This window comes from Mus caroli, chromosome 13, assembly GCF_900094665.2.
Source record: "Mus caroli chromosome 13, CAROLI_EIJ_v1.1, whole genome shotgun sequence".
NCBI lineage: Eukaryota > Metazoa > Chordata > Mammalia > Rodentia > Muridae > Mus > Mus caroli.
In genome coordinates, this window is record NC_034582.1 from 60,401,207 (window position 1) to 60,418,703 (window position 17,497).

General features: G+C 38.6%; 1 protein-coding gene across 1 annotated transcript in view; it reads right to left on the minus strand.

The window, feature by feature from the left end:
- Mfsd14b (major facilitator superfamily domain containing 14B) overlaps nt 1-17,497 on the minus strand; it is a 59,224-nt gene that overhangs the window by 32,896 nt on the left and 8,831 nt on the right. Inside the window, exon 2 of the mRNA XM_021180063.2 lies at nt 2,349-2,444. Within this exon, the coding sequence (XP_021035722.1) occupies nt 2,349-2,444 (96 nt within the window). The remainder of the gene's footprint in view (nt 1-2,348; nt 2,445-17,497) is intronic.

The window sequence follows — 17,497 nt, forward strand, 5'->3', positions numbered from 1 at the left end:
ATGGGGGACTTTTGGGATAGCATTGGAAATGTAATTGAGGAAAATACATAATTTAAAAAAATGCACTATTTTGGACATCATTTTCAATATATTTCTTTCTAACTTTTCTATTTTTTCTGTCTTTTTGGAAATAAAGAGATACAAGAAAATGTCTCATTAGTAAAATAAAATGAGGCATATAAAAATAGATAATAAAATAATAATTTACCTTCCAAAAAAAATAAGGCAAACTAAAATGCAGTAGACAGCAAGAAACAACAAAGATAGGAACTAATAAAGACTATCTATATGTATGTATGTATGTATGTGTGTGTATGTGTGTATACATATAACTTAATAAAAGAGTAGTTCTTTGAAAAGAGATATAATACTGGCAAATTCTAGTTAAATGAATGAAAAGAAAGAATAGACAAAAATTACTAAGAATAGAGATGAAAAGGCATGTTGCAATAGGCTATAATGAACTGTAAGGGGTTTTCAGGAACTTTAAAAAATTACATTTCAATTAGCTGAAACAAATCTAGAAAAAAAAATGTGGATAAATTCCTAAACACATGTAATCTCCCAAAATTAATTCATGTGTATGGGGAGATACAGGCCATGAAAACAAAAGGGGACCATGAGGGGGAAAGAGTTTTTAAAGGAGATCAAAGACCAAAGGGCTAGTGAAGGAAAAAGATTAATAGCAACGAGATATATATGGAAAACATTACTTTTATACTGGCTAGTTTTATCTCAACTTAACACAAGCTAGAATCATCAGAAAGGAGGGAGCCTTAACTGAGAAAATGCCTCCATTAAGATCAGGATGTAGGTAAGTCTGTAAGGCATTTCCTTAACTAATGATTTTTCAGGGAGAGCCCAACACATTATGGGTGATGCTACCCCTGGGCTGGTTATCCTGGATTCTATAAGAAAGCAGGTTGAGCAAACTATGAGGTACAAGCCAGGACTTTGTATGCTGATTTGAAATAGTTGAATGAAAAACTAAGTCACAACAAAATAAAAATAGGGCCCTGTTAAAAGGTCAGAACGTCCCAAAGACGTTAACTACTTGGAGGATTTTGAAGTTTATAAATTTGGAATTTTGGTATTCTTTCTTCAGTTTTTCATTCTTCACTGTTCTCTGGTCTACACAAACACATACATGTATGCATGCACACAAACAAAATAGTAATAATGAAATATTCTCTAAAAATTCATGCCAAAGTCTTCTCTAAGACTAACCGGCTAATGTCTACCCTTTAAACTTGTGTATATTCAAGACTTAACTATGAGACAAAAATTGAATTCATGAAAAAGACCTTTCTGCTATGGCAAAATAATGACTACGAAGAGAGCACTATTAGTGCTTTTGTTTGTTTTGTTTATATTTTGAGAGACAGGATTTCTTTGTACAGCCCTGGCTGTCCTGGAACTCTGTTGATCAGGCTAGCCTTAAACTCAGAGTCTATCTGTCTCTGTGTCCCCAGTAGCATATACCATTACATCTGGCCTATTAGTTATTTTTTAAAATAACTAAAGACAACTGAAACTTAATTTCAAAGACATTTAAAACTTATCCTAGGTGTTATTAAATAATTCTTAAAATCCGTACCATTCCACATCCCACCCCTGATCCCTGCATCTCTTCTTTGGTACTTGTTTGATGATATATGCGTACATCAAACATCTTAGTTCTTGTCAAATATATATGTGGCTAGAGAGATAGCTCAGCAGTTAGGAACACTGCTGCACTTCCAAAGAGCCCAGGTTCAATTCTGAGTACCTACACTGTAACTCACAACCACCTGTAACACCAGTTTCAGAGGATGTGATGTGTCTCTCACACTAGGCAAGTCTCCAGAAGTAGGCATGCAAGAGGTACATAGATATACATGCAAACAAAAGTCATATACATAAAAATTTTTAAAAGAAACAAGTTTTTAAAAGGACATTCAATATTTGATTTAAAGAAATGGCTGTAGAGGGGCTAGAGAGATGGCTCAGCGGTTAAGAGCACTGACTGGCTCTTCCGAAGGTCCTGAGTTCAAATCCCAGCAACCACATGGTGGCTCACAACCATCCATAATGAGATCTGATGCCCTCTTCTGGGGTGTCTGAAGACAGCTACAGTGTACTTACATATACTAATAAATAAATAAATCTTAAAAAAAAAAGAAATAGCTGTAGAGAAGTTATCAAAACCAGGCATATGTTCATTTTTACATTCATCATTATAAAGTACTGACCAATTTTCTATTTATTAGGTCCTTAAATCAAAACCCATTAACATCCAAATAAAGAAACACTTTCAACAATGTCTTGTATTTCATATACACCATGTCTAAAGGTACAGTAGTACTTACAGTCAACATTGGAGTTGTTAACAGGCCCCACGCAAAGAATTCCAAGAAGATGACAATAGCAGCATGGTAAACACTTGGGTGGCCAAAACCTTGTAGCTGAAAAGGAAAGAAAGCTGTTAAAAAAACATAATAAACATAAGAAAGTATCATCAAAGGCATGAAGAAATATACAAACTTTGAACCACCTCTATTACTTAAAATAAAACCACACTGGGAACCAAGATACGCTATGCATTGGTTATTTTTCATCATTGTGATAAAAGTCATGACCAAAAGCAACTTAAGAAAGAGTTTACTTTAGCTTACAGTTGCAGAAAGAGTCTATAATGGCAGAAGGTGAGGGGTAGGGAGGGAAGCATGAAGAAGGCAGCTGAAGCAGATGGCTGAGAGATTACTGCAAAGAGACTACCAAGACAATTCTCATCTGTGGTGGTTTGAATTCACTTGGCCCATGGGAAGTGGCACTATTAGGAGGTGTGGCCTTGCTGGAGGAACTGCATCACTGTTGCAGCAGGCTCTTAGTGCTCAAGCTCAGCTGGGTGTGGAGGAGAGAGCCTCTTCCTGGCCGCCTACAAAAAACAGTCTTCTCCTGGCTACCTTCATAATAAGATGTAGAATTCTCAGCTCCTCCAGCATCATGTCTACCTGCATGCTGCCATGCTTCTCACAATGATGATAATGAACCTCTGAAACTGTAAGCCAACCGTAATCAAATGTTTCCCTTTATAGGAGTTGCCTTGGTCATGATGTCTTTTCACAACAATTGAAACCTCAAGACATCACTCAAAACACCACTATTCCACTCTCTGGCAGTCCCACAGGATCACAGCCATTATCATAATGCTAAATACACTTAGTCCAACTACAAAAGTCCAGTATTCTTTAACAGTTTCAACACCATTTAAAGTCCAAAGTCAAAGCCAGGAGTGGTGGCACACCTTTAATCCCACCACTGGGGAGACAGAAGCAGGCAGATCTCTGGGGTTACTGTTAGGCCAACCTGGTCTACAAAGAAAGTTCCAGGGCAGCCAGAACTACAGAGAGAAACCCTGTCTTGAAAAACAAGCAAGCATAGCCCGGCGTGGTGGCGCATGCCTTTAATCCCAGCACTCAGGAGGCAGAGGCAGGCGGTTTCTGAGTTCGAGGCCAGCCTGGTCTACAGAGTAAGTTCCAGGACAGCCAGGGCTATACAGAGAAACCCTGTCTCGAAATAAATAAATAAATAAATAAATAAATAAATAAATAAAAACAAGCATAACAAAAATTCAAAGTCTCCTTTGATACTAAAGGTAATTTCTTAACTGACTCCTTATAAAATAGAAAGGCAAATTACACACTTCTAACAATGGCATAGAACATACAGTTCAATCCTTCCAACAGAGAGGAACAAAGCAAGATGCAAACTCACCAAACCAAACACAACCACATCCTGTAGCTCCATGTCCATTAACACAAACTTTAGTTTCAAGGAGTTTGGCTTAGCCCCTCTAGTTTTGCTGCCTGAAATCTCTACAACTGGTCTTAAGGCTCCATCATCTCCAATAGCTCAGTGTCTGCAGTGTAACTCAGGCTTCTTGCACAGCTTCACTCAATGGCCTCTCTGGGCATCCTGGCCTCTTACAGACTTCCTACAGCAACTCCAATATTACTACATATTGCCTGGCCTCAGCAGTTCTCTGTAGTCATGGAGGAAGAACCCAAAATGACCTCACTCTGGTATCTTTCATACTTCCAAAGCCAGTACAGTGTGGCTTATACTGCTATATTCCTGCTAATTCTACACTGGTTTAGAATGAACCCTTCTTTCCCTTTGACTAAATTAGCTACAAGTTTTGTTAAGTCAAAACAATTGCTTTCCAGGAGCAAAACAAAACAAAGCAAAAACCCTAGGGCAATGGTTCTAAACTTGTAGGTCACAACCCTTTAGGGACTGAAGGACCCTTTCATAGGAGTCACCTAAGACAATGGGAAAACACAGATGTTTATATTATGATTCATAGTAATAACAAAATTACGGTTATGGAGTAGGAATGAAAATAATTTTATATGGGCTGGAGAGATGGCTCAGTGGTTAAGAACACTGACTGTTCTTCCAAAGGTCCTGAGTTCAAATCCCAGCAACCACATACCATCCATAATGAGATCTGATGTCCTCTTCTGGTGTGTCTGAAGACAGCTACAGTGTACTTAGATATAATAATAAATAAATCTTTTTTTAAAAAAGAAAAGAAGAGAAAAGAAAAGAAAAGAAAAGAAAAGAAAAGAATTTTATGGTTGGAGATCACCACAACATGAGGAACTGTTTTAAGGGGTTGCAGCTTTAAGGATGAGAACCGCTGCTTCCTTTCAGGAATTGGAAGCTTACTGAGAAGTAGGTGTGGGGTGGGGGTGGGGTGTATTGCCCTCAGGGTACCCTTCTCAATGTTCCAAGGAGAGCAGAAGGCCTCTCCTTAATGGTACTAATCTCCTAAATTTTACTCCATCACAAACCTTTGTTATAAAGTTAGGCTTCCTGGTGCTCCTTTTCAACTTACTATCCCTAGTTCCTCTTTACACAATTATTTTCTGAAGGATTTCTAATAAATTTATGACTTTTTTCAATTTATCATCTAGCTCCCTGGAATGGAAGTACCCTCAAAAAGTTAAATGGTCTGCTTGTTATCTTCACTGATCCATCCCAAGCAGTTATTCTGTAAAGGTCAGTAGTATAAACTGAAGACATGTCCACTTCATAATAAGGCTTAGGGGAAGGTGGTGTGAGCTAAAGAACAGCTATGAAGTTCAATCCTAATAGGAGATAAATCTTAGTAGAACTATCAATATATGCATGCACTGGCTGTAACCACCTGGTACCACCTGGTCTCTTAGATAACTTAAGCACACAGACAAGAATTTGTTCAAGAATAAAAAATCTGTTTCTTCTATAAGACATTGACCAGCAAAGTGTCCTGAGGACTTACGTTTGTATCTCTAGTTTGTTGTGTTTCTAAGTGGAATAGTAGGCCTTTTCTATGGAATAGAGAGACAAAGCAGCTTTAGAAGTAGCATTCAATAAAGGACCAGTATTGTCAGCCACATAGATGCTTGGTCATCATGCAAGTGATATTAATTGTGCAGTTGCTTCTTTTAACTCTAGGTTTACAGATGAACACCATTATAGCAACTCACTTATAAATTTGTCTAGATATAATAATGTGAACAATTTGATACTTCCTATAGTATATTACCTTAAACCTGTCACACCACTGGGGATTACAGAGACCTGACCAAGATGCTCACTAATAACTGTTCTGTCCAGTGCCACAGAGATCACTGAACTTCTGAGACAGCTAATGTTTGTCTTAAAGATTATTCCTTCAGAGCTAGAGAAAGGACCCAAGGAGCTGAAGGGATTTGCAGCCCCATAGGAGGAACAACAATATGAACCAACCAGTACACCCAGAGCTCCTTGGGACTAAACCACCAATCAAAGAAAAAACATGGTGGGACTTGTGGCTCTGAGGTGCATATGTAGCATCAATAGATCATCAATGAGAGGAGAGGCCCTAGGTCCTGTGAAGGTTCTGTGCCCCAGTATAGGAGAATGCCAGGGCCAGGGATGGGAGTGGGTGAATTGGGGGGGGGGGGGATAGGGGATTTTTGGAGGGGAAACAGGGAAAGGGGATAACATTTGAAATGTAAATAAGGAAAATAATTTAAAAAAAAAAGAGCGTTCCTTCAAAGGGCCCTCAGCAAGAAGCTTGGGGGAGGAGAGGGGGTTAAGGGGGACAGGAAACTACATTGTCTTATCCAGCTATCACATGCATCTTCAAGTGTTTTGTTTCTTCTCTCAACCTGAGATTCTGCTTTATGAAGTTCATTAAAATGCAGACATGTGGCTGCAATGCTGATTGAATATAAAAACAGACACACTGTAGTGGTTCATACCTGTAATTCTAGCACTTGGGAAGCTGAGACAGTAGAATTGTAAGTTTGAGGCCAGCTTAGACCACCATGCTATTTCTTTTTTGTTGTTATGTTTTGTTTTTGTTTTTGGTTTTTTTGGTTTTTTTCAAGACAGGGTTTCTCTGTGTACCCTGGCTGTTCTGGAACTCACTTTGTAGACCAGGCTGGCCTCAAACTCAGAAATTCGCTTGCCTCTGCCTCCCTAGTGCTGGGATTAAAGGTGTTCGCCACCACGCCCGGCTTCACCATGCTATTTCTAACATTTCTAACACTTTGAAAAACAAAGCAAAACCTACTTTATTGTTTATTACCATTGTACACTTATATATTATCAATTAGAAATTATTTATGTTAAAAATATCTCTCCTAAAATGTAACCATGTATTTTGTATTTTTAATATAATATGTACCATTTTTTTTTTAGAATTTCATACATGTTTACAATGTATTTTGAGATTTGCCTCTTAACTCTTTCCAGATCCACCCCAAGTCCTGTATTGTTTCCAACTCTGTGTCCTTTATTTTAATTTTTGTTTGTTTGGGGGTGGGGTATTCAGCTTGTGCTTTCGCATCACAGTTCATCATTAAAGGAAATCAGTAAGGAACTCAAACAGGGCAGGAAACTAGAGGCAGGGGCCAATGCAATGGGCCTGGAGGTATGCTGCTTACTGGCTTGCTCCTCACAGCTTGCTCAGCCTGCTTTCTTATAGAACCCAGGACCAACAGCTAAAGGATGGTTTCAGCCACAATGCACTGGACCTCCCCTCCCCCAATCAATCACTAACTAGGAATGCTCTATAGACTTTCCCACAGCTGAATTTTAAGGAGGCATTTTCTCTTTTGAGGCTCCCTCCTCTGTGATGACTCAAAACTAGCAAATATGATTGATCCCTTGTCAATTTGGCACACAAACACATCACTTTTCAATTAGAACCTTTCCTTTCTTATTTATCCCTATATGGCACATTAATGTTAATATTTATGAAACATAAATAACTTTAAACTTACACAGTCCTTACAAATTCAAACACATTAAAAGTTCAGTCTTTTTAAAATATCCAATCTCTTTAAACATACAAAAAGTTTTAAAAGTTAAAAGTATTTCAATTGTAGGTTCCTAAAAAAAAGTCAAAATTAAGTTAAAAATACTTTCTTAAAGAAAGAAGAATCAGGACATGATCACAATCTGAATTAAGCACATAGTCTAACAATGTAGATCTGATGCATCCAATTATCTGGGATTCACTCACAATCCACTGGGCTCCTCCAAGAGTCTTGGGTCATTTCTCCAGCTCTCTGCAGCACGCAATTTGTCTTTTAGGCCCTGGCTGGCTCCATTCCGCTGCTGATGCTGTTCTCAAGGTAATTCCAGTGTACTGACATCTCCAAAACTGAAGGGCAGGGGGCTCTTGCAGCAACTGAACTGCAATTTTACAAGTAGCCTCTCCTAGGCTATCTTCAAAGACTCCAGCCCTGCCACACAGTGCCAACCCTCAGCTGCTCTTTAAGACACCTTCATACCTTCAAAACAAGCTTCACCTAAGTAACTACCAAGTTTGGCTGCCAACACAAGGTACAGCCTTGGCCATATCATGTCTGGAATAAAGCTCTCAGAAACACTTCCCATAAGATTTCACATCAATGACACTCTTCCTCCTCCTCTTCCTCCTCTTTTTTGCTTTGTTGACCAAGCTGGCCTCAAACTCACGGGGATTCACCTACTTCTCCCTTTGGGGTGCTGGAATTAAAAGCATGTACCACCATAGTCCAGCTGCTGCTCTCTTTTCTTTTTTTCCAACTTAATTTTTTATTGATTATTTGGGTATTTTATATAATGTACCCCCATCAAATTTGCTTCCCATTCCTCCCTTGTGACGTTGGCCAATAAAACAGAAAAGCAAAACAAACCCCAAGTCCTATTTGCATTGCCTATATACTCAACAAAGCATGATCAACCCCCCAGTGGCCAGCCACTTAAAGATAACTGAGTCCCACACACCACTACCACCTCAAGCCATCAATTGTGAAGAGCTACATTTCATCACTTTTATCACAATTTTTAAGGACTCACTTCAATGGTTTCCTGTCTAGACTGTTTATTGCGGGGGGGATGAGTTTGCCACAGAAGCCTTCAATGTTTCTCATTCTCAATTATGAGTTTGCAGTCATTGACACTACTGCAAAAGAAGCTTTCCTGGCCATAACAGCCAGTGGCCGCATAGATCATGAAGTTCCACATGGTTTGCGGAGGCAGCACAGACATGGACCTTAACATGACATTGTGCAGCAGCATGACCACAAACAGCAACACAGCTCATGGCTGAAGTGGGCCACAGACACCAACAGAGCACTCTGCAGAATCATGAACCACAGACATCAACATGCCTTCTACAGCAACAGGAATCACAAACACCAACATGAACCCCAGCAGCAACATGGACCACCAGACTACCGACACCAGGATGACCATGAACATCAAGGAGCCCCAATTCTAAAAATTAATCATTCTCCATCTTGGATATCGTACATTTGCTCAGAGCTAGGGTAATTGTGCACTGAGCAGTGTGTTAGGGGGCAGAGCCTGCACTAGCTCCAAGCTGCTGAACACTACCCAACAACAATGTGCAGCCATACTCCCACACCTGTTGCCTCCTAGCCATGGATCTAGTTTCCACCTCTCTCCCTCTGCTCCATTCCACCTTATCCACCTCTCCATTGCACTTCAATTTATCAAAGTGGCATTGCAAAATGCTGTGTGTGACACAGTATATTTTTTTTGCCCCAACAACTTTACATGCAAATACTATTGATTTGGTTCAAAATTTCTGGTTTCTGAAGCACTCCTCTTAGATATCCTGATGTTGTCCAGAGTCAGGGTAGGGCATCCTGTAGCTAGGCAGGGCGTGTGGGAGCAAGATCGACAGAGTTCCCAAATCAGTTGGCACAACTCTCTGTGCTTGTAAGAAACAAGCAGCACCACAGCCCAGAGCTCTCCTCCCCAAAGCAGGGCGAGCAGTGGGGACTGCAGCAGCAGCAACAGCAGCTACCCAACAGCTACCCAGTACCCAGCAGCTACCGGTCCTAGCCTGAACCTACTCAGAAACAATATTCTCCTTTTTGTAAGGTTTTTTTTTTTTTAAGTACTGCAAATATGATTACAAGTGTGGAACCAACCACTGGAGTGTGGTCAACCTACCAGATGAAACACTCAAAAGAAAATAAGACTCTCCATTTCACCTGAAACCAATTAACCAATCATATCAATTGAACCTGACCTGGGGCAGCATCTCTGGTTCAGTTGCCTCCTCTTACTACTTTTCCTTGTGCCCTCAAATCTTTGTTAACCTTCCACTCACTGATCTTTCTACATTTACCCAATACAGCACTGAAAAGCTTAAAAATAACTTAAAAATCACTGCCATCTGTGGACCTTTTCACAATATAACACTGTGGCTGACTTCTAAGGCTGAAAATGTATGCAGCTCTGTGGCAGAGCAAATGTTTAGTCTGCAGCGAGGCCTTTGCTTGAATCACCAGCACAACTTAAAACAAAAAGTAAACTGTGGAAGTCTGTTATCGCTACTTCCTATTCTTCCTGTTGCTCAGCAACCTGTTCTGACCAACAGAAGTGAAGAGAAATAACAGACTTGTGAACTTAAACATTTTGAGTTCCCATGTGGGAAAATGTCTTGTATCCACAGGAAGGTAAGAACATAGAAGACTTTTTCCATTAAAGCTTACATCAGCAACCATCAAGCTGCCACACTTTGCAGATGATGAGCTAAGATGGCTTACTCCTATCAAACTTCCAGAAAATGTGGAAACACAAGGAACTCAAGCAAAAGGAGCAGAATCTCAGATTGATATCCCAAAGAACTGCCAACAAAAGAGGTTGATTTAAGCAGCTAAGTAATAGTACAGTTTGTGCAGCAATTATTAACTACTATATGAAACTTTTAAGACTTTTCATGAGACCTTACTTTTTTTAAAAAATTTATTTATTTATTTATTATATATTATTTATTTATTATATGTAAGTACACTGTAGCTGTCTTCAGACACTCCAGAAGGGGATGTCAGATCTTGTGACAGATGGTGTGAGCCACCATGTGGTTGCTGGGACTTGAACTCAGGACCTTCTGAAGAACAGTCAGTGCTCTTAACTGCTTAGCCATCTCTCCAGCTCTGAGGTCTCTTTTATAGCTGTTTAATTTCATCTCTTACAAATACAAAAAAAAAAAACAGCAGAGCAGGCACTCCAGACCCCCTCCCACACCCAGAGACAACTTGACTCCCAGGTGCTCCCACACAACCAGGCTCACAGGATGGAAACCTCTACCCCAATACTTGGCCTAACTGGACCCCCACAGGGCGCAGCAGAGGCAGGTCCCATTCACTCTGCCCTGCAGAGACACATCTTCCTTATAGCCCACACAACTCAGCTCTAAGCAGACCCCCTTCCATACCATGAGACACCTTGACTCCCAGAAGTTCCTTCACAACTAGGCTTACAGGCTCATAGGAGGTACATGATCCAATCATAGACAGCAAAAACAGGTAACACCTGACATAACCAGATGGCGAGAGACAAGCAACAGAAACCAATGTCACTTTGCACCATCAGAACCCAGTTCTCCCACTTTAGCAAGTCCTGGATACCCCAACACACCTGAAAAGTAAGACTCTGACCTAAAATCCCATCTCATGAAGATGACAGAGGACACAACTAACTCCCTTAAAGAAATAGAAGAGAACACAGGTAAGCAGGTAACACATAAATCCCTTAAAAAATATACAGGAAAACACAATGAGACAGGTGAAGGAATTGAACCAAACCTTCCAGGATCTAAAAATGGAAATTGAAACAATAAAGAAATCACAAAGGGAGGCAACCCAGGAGATGGAAAAGCTAGGAAAGTGATCAAGAGTTACAGATGCAAACATCACCAACAAAATACAGGAGAATAGAAGAGAGAACCTCAGGCAGAGAAGATACCATAGAAGATATTGACACAACGGTCAAAAAAAAAAAAAAAAAAAAAAAAAAAAAAAAAAAAAAAAACAAGTGAAAAAAGCTCCTAACACAAAACACCTAGGAAATTCAATACAATGAAAAGACCAAACCTAAGAATACTAGGAATAGAAGAGATTCCTAATGCAAAGTGTCAATGAACATCTTCAACAAAGTCATAGAAGAAAACATCTCTAAGCTAAAGAAAGAAATGGTCATAAACATACAAGAAGCCTACAGAACACCAAATAGATTCAACCAGAAAATAAATTCCTCATGTCACATAATAATCAAAACACTAAATACACAGAACAACAACAACAAAAAATATTAAAAGCTGTAAGGGAAAAAGGCCAAGTAACATATAAAGGCAGACCTATCAGAATTGCACCAGACTTCTCAACAGAGACTCTAAAAGCCAGAAGATTTTGGACAGATGTCATACAGACCCTAAGAGAACACAAATGCCACCCTAGGCTACTATACCCAGCAAAACTCAATCACCATAATGGAAAAACCAAGATATTCCATGACAAAACCAAATTTAAACAATACCATTCCACTAACGCAGCCTTATAGAGGATAATATGAGGAAAACTCAAATAGCCACCAACAAATAGGGAAACTACACATCATCAACAACAAAAACAAACAAACAAACAAACAACGAGAAATTAATCATCTCACAACAAACCCCAAAGAAGAGAGCCACATAAACATAATGTCACTTCTAACAATAAAAATAACAAGAACCAACAATCATTGGTCTTTAATATCTCTCAACATCAATGGACTCAATTCCCCAATAAAAATACATAGGCTAACAGACTTAAACAGGACCCAGAATTTTGCTGGATACAGAGAACACACATCAGTGACAAAGACAGACACAACCTCAGATTAAAAGGCTGGAAAAATTTTTTTTCAAGCCAATGGTCACAAGAAACAAGCTGGAGTAGCCATTCTAATATCCAATAAAATAGATTTTCAACCAAAATCTATTGAAAGAGCTGGCAAAGGACACTTCATACTCTAAGGAAGAAAAGGTTGCTACTATATGCTAAGAAATAGTTGTTTAAAGGACAGTTTCTGTTTTTTGAGACGTAAAAAGTTCTTAAGATTGATTGCACAATATGAAAATCTGCAATGCTATTTTAAGTTATGAGAGTAAATCTTGTTATATGTACTTTAACACACAGAGAGAGAACAAGACAGAGACAGAGGGAGACAGAGAGAGACAGAGACAAAGAGAGAGAGAGAGAGAGAGATTATATTAGCATGTCAGCTAATATAAATGAGTCCTGATTAGAAGTAAAAATAAACAGCAGTCCTGAAAAAAACTAAGTTTGAACTCCTCATGTACAAAATGTAAGATTACCAACTAATTCATAGTTGGGGAAATTAAAAAGTCTGTGGCCTATGAACCTCAGAGAAGCAGCAAGAGATTTCTGGCCTAGGGAATCTACATAATGTAGATGATAACAGTGGTAAGCTCATGGATCATTTAATCTTGGCATCTTTATCTTTATCTTTATGAATTCTAAAATCCTAGGAGTCTTTCATTTTCTTTGCAAGAAATCCATTTCTACATTTCTAATAAAAAAGAAAGGGAGGGAGAGTAGTGAGAAAACTAGGGGCTTTGGCTATCCATAGTACTATCCATAGTATTCCCTTTATAAATTAAGAGGCAGTGGTATTCCCTCCTGCTTCTGGTGATATCAGACAGGAATTCCCTCAGGGTGGTAGGATCACCTCATTCTTAGGGAAATACTCACCAAATACTATTAATGTGAGAGAGAATTAGCCAGTTCAGGGTTCTCCAAATATGACTATTCTATATATTTTAAAATGTAGAATGAAGAGGAGTATTACTGAGTGTGTAAGAGTTCTCAGCAGAATTGGGGAGCACCTGCAAGTTGTGGTGCAAACAACTTTAAAGAAAATTTAGTGACAATGAAAAAAGTAGAATGCAGAGAAGAATGAAGGTTTATAGAAGAAATGAGAGTGATTTCATTTGTACCTTCTTATTTCCATGCTGCTGGTGCTGAAATGCCCTGTTTGCAAAATCCCAGCCAACGTCATGATGATTATTGGTACAAATTCTCCAGATCTACAGAGGGGCAACATGAGAACAGGACACCGCAGAATCTGACCTGCTTTCCACCTACTTAAAGTTTGAGTAGGGGCTGGTGAGATGGCTCAGTGGGTAAGAGCACCCGACTGCTCTTCTGAAGGTCCAGAGTTCAAATCCCAGCAACCACATGGTGGCTTACAACCATCTGTAACGAAATCTGACTCCCTCTTCTGGTGTGTCTGAAGACAGCTACAGTGTACTTATATATAATAAATTAAAAAAAAAAAAAAAAAGGCATAACACTCATACACACCAAACAAAAATAAATAAATCTTTAAAAAAAAAGTTTGAGTAGAAGCAATTTTTTAGCTCAAAGCAAATTCACGTTAACATACCACTTGGAGGTGGGGTGGCTAAGCCAAGTACCATAATATGCTGTTTAGGTTTTGTTTTTGTAAACTTGACACAAACTAGGTTCATCTGGGAAGAGGGAACCTCAATTGAAAAATGCCTCTATAAAACTGGCCTGTAGGCAACTAAATCTATAGGGCATTTTCTTGATTGATGTGGGAGGTCACAGACTGTGATTGAGATGTGTAAGCTAAATAAATCTTTTTGTTCTTGAATGAGAATGACCCCACAGGCTCATATATTTGAACAACTGGTCCCAGTTGGTGGAATTGTTTGGGAAGAATTGGGAGGTATGCTCTTGTTGGAGGTGTGTCACGGGGGACAGACTTTGATGTTTCAAATTCTATGCCATTCCCAGTGTCTCTTGGCCTCCTACTTTTGGATGGCTTTCAGCAGTTCCTGTTACATGCCTTTGCTCTACTATCATGGACTCTAACCCTCTAAAACCATAAGCTCAATTAAATACTTTTTTATTGTTTTATAAAAATATAAACTTTAGAGAAGGAGGGTGGGAAAATTTTTTTAAAATATAAACTTTATTTTATAAGCTACTTTGGTCATGGCATTTTGTTAATGCAAAAGAAAACTAAGACACTTCCCAAGTTGTTTTTTGTCATAGTGTTTATCACAGCACTAGAATCTGTAACTGGAACACATAACAAAGTCATTCAACATGGAAGTTTCTCCCAGACCTGTTTTCTATAGATGCTCAAACTAGGCAAGTACTGTAACCAACCTGGAGGGAACAAATATATTCTAAGAGACAGTTTGCCCCCTCCCTTTGGCTGTTGAAACAATGGTCCCCAAGGGATCAGAATGCCTATACAAGTATCTCTGGGTGGCGGGGGGCGGGGGGGGGGTGATAAAGTATATTCAGAGGAGGAACTTCTCACCCAGGAAGGGATTGCACACATTTATGACTGGTTAGACCATGAAGGAATACTGGAAATTAGACAATGATGGATCACTAAAAGGCAGGACTATACAGAGACTGCTTTGTTTATAGATAACTTTTGCCTTCTATTTAAACTTAAATGTCATGTCACAAGACCTCTTTATTGGCTCATCTTCCCAATGTAGCCACAATGTTCTAAGTTTTCTTTTGTTGTTCTGAGAGAAGGCTTCACATTAAGTACTAGTAGGCCTTAAGCTGGCCAAATATGAATTTAAAGTCCTGTTTCTCTAGCTTTACTTCTGGGCCTGAGTGTTTCTGTCTTCCTATTTTAGGATTGAACATAGATCCTCTGGTATGTTAGGCTGGCAATCTATAAATGAAGTCACATATATCCACAGCACACCAACCCACATCAAATGAATCTCCTATCTCTGTTCTGCGTTAATACTCATATAAATTGGGCTACTAAGGACCTATTTATTTATTTTATGTCTAACAATTCAACTAATGCATATGGTCTCTACAATACCTACATTTCAAGTGGATTAATTTTGAAAGACTGCTGACATTCCTTGGTTTTGTCCCAAATTGCAGCATTCTGTCAGCAAAGTCATTAAAATATTGAACTTCAGATTTCCAATTAAAAAGAAGAAAGGACATTTAGGAGGTCAGAAAAATTCCAGAACTGAGGTAAAGTACTGATACCGTGCTTCCAATATTAAATTCTAACAAAAAATAGTACTCGGAGTTAGAAGCAATTATCTACATTTTATAGATGAGAAAACTCAGCTATAAACAATAAATGAACTGGCATTTAATCAAAATGGTCACACATCCCCAGTGTGTGTTCCTATCCATTATAATATGCTGCTTTCCTTATACAAAGAGAATCAGCATATAAAAGTGGCAGGCAGCCTGCCGCCCAGAAATCTGAGCAAGAACTGACAGGAATCAACATTAGCCAGTTTCTCAAGTAGAGCAAAATTCAGATCTACACTTAGCATTCACTCTTGTTTCTACACTAAAAGGTTGGCTTGGCTGCTGTGTAGCTCCCAATGGTGCTTTTATCCCTTTCTCAATATACTGTTGGGGTACACTGTGTGAAATTGTGTTTCTGTCCTTCCTCACCTACCTAAGGCATTCTCTGGTTGGCTTTAATAAATATCTGATGGCCAATTAGCTGGGCAGTAAGTAGAAGGTGGAATTTCCTGGGAGGGAGAAAGGAACTCTGGGAAGAAGAGTTGGAAAGCCTTCTCACCAGGAGACATAGGAGACAGCCATGATCACAGGTCTGGAAAGTATAGCTACGAATGTGGCTGGATGGGGCTAGGTAGTTGAGTTAACTTAGATGAGCTAGTTGAGAAATCTGCCTAGCTAAGGCCTGAGGCTTTGAAATATTGAATTAACAGGTCTCTGTGAGGTTATTTGGGAAAATACTGGTTAAGGAATAATTGCTGCCATATTAATTTCCAGCATTAATTAATATATACAAAATTTTAATAAATCATTTAATCTACATAACCTGAAAAGTTCAGAGAACTAGGGCATTGACTTTTCTCAATCTGATGTGTCTGTTGAAAAAAGACTATTGTTCCAAACGTGATCCCTAACTTTAAGATCAAAGTACACAGTAAATACCAATCCCTGCCAGCATGGAAGACAAGAGAGATGCTGTTATCTAGCCTTGATCTTGATCTAAGGTGCAGTCACCAGCTATTTGTCCTCCATGCCTCGGTCCACTTTCTTTCTTTACAGGGTAGTCAACACTAAAGAACAGAAGGCACAGCCACTTCAATAAATGCATTTTATGAGATAAAAGGTTATTACTTTTTAAGGGCGTAGAGAGGATACAAATGTGTTACTAGTACCAAATAAAATGTTTCAGTCCCTTGAAGGAAGCTATATTAATTATTTAAGGGAAAAAAACTATCCTCAGAAATCTAAATTCAATTTGATTGCCAGTTTTGTAATATAAAATAAAAGTTAGCTATGGAAAATAAAATTCTATAAATCTGTTGTAAGCCAGTTACCTATAGCTAATATATTTATTATATAGCCAATCTTCTATAATTTGTAACTTCCACATCCATCAACAGACTCAACTAACTATAAATTGAAAATATTCAGAGTTAATTAGAAATTCAGAAACTGTTCTCATCATTATTCCCTAAGTAATAAGGTAACAGCAATGATTTATAGAGCATTTATATTGTATTGCATATTATAAGTTATCCAGAGATGGTGTATAGACACTTCTTGGCCTGACAAACTGTTAAACAATTATACAACAAAAAAGGGGGGAGGGGTATAAAAATCAAACAATTATTGACAATAAATCATAAATAAATTCATTTTAATATAATTATTTATATATATCACTATTAAAGATTAAAGAAATTTAGTACTAACAAGATGAATATGCTTTATATTTAAAGAATTAAATATTGTCTAAAGATCTCCATCACACACAGTTGGTTCCTATTTAGACTTTATAGTTGTCTAAACTGAGACTGACAAACTTTTTACTTGAGTGCTGAGAAATGTCAGGTCTACATGATGGGGCAGCAAGCAATTTTTCCTACTGAGTCATCTCAAGAGACATCAAATGTCACTAAAATAGTACTGATTGTATGAATCTCTTAATCAGTGCCCTTTACTGAAATCCAAATATTGGCTTCTTGGAGTCCATTCCATAAACAAATCTTGGAATATTACACTGAACAGTCTATTTTCTTTGCAATAAATCATTAACTGTCGCCGGGCGTGGTGGCGCACGCCTTTAATCCCAGCACTCGGGAGGCAGAGGCAGGTGG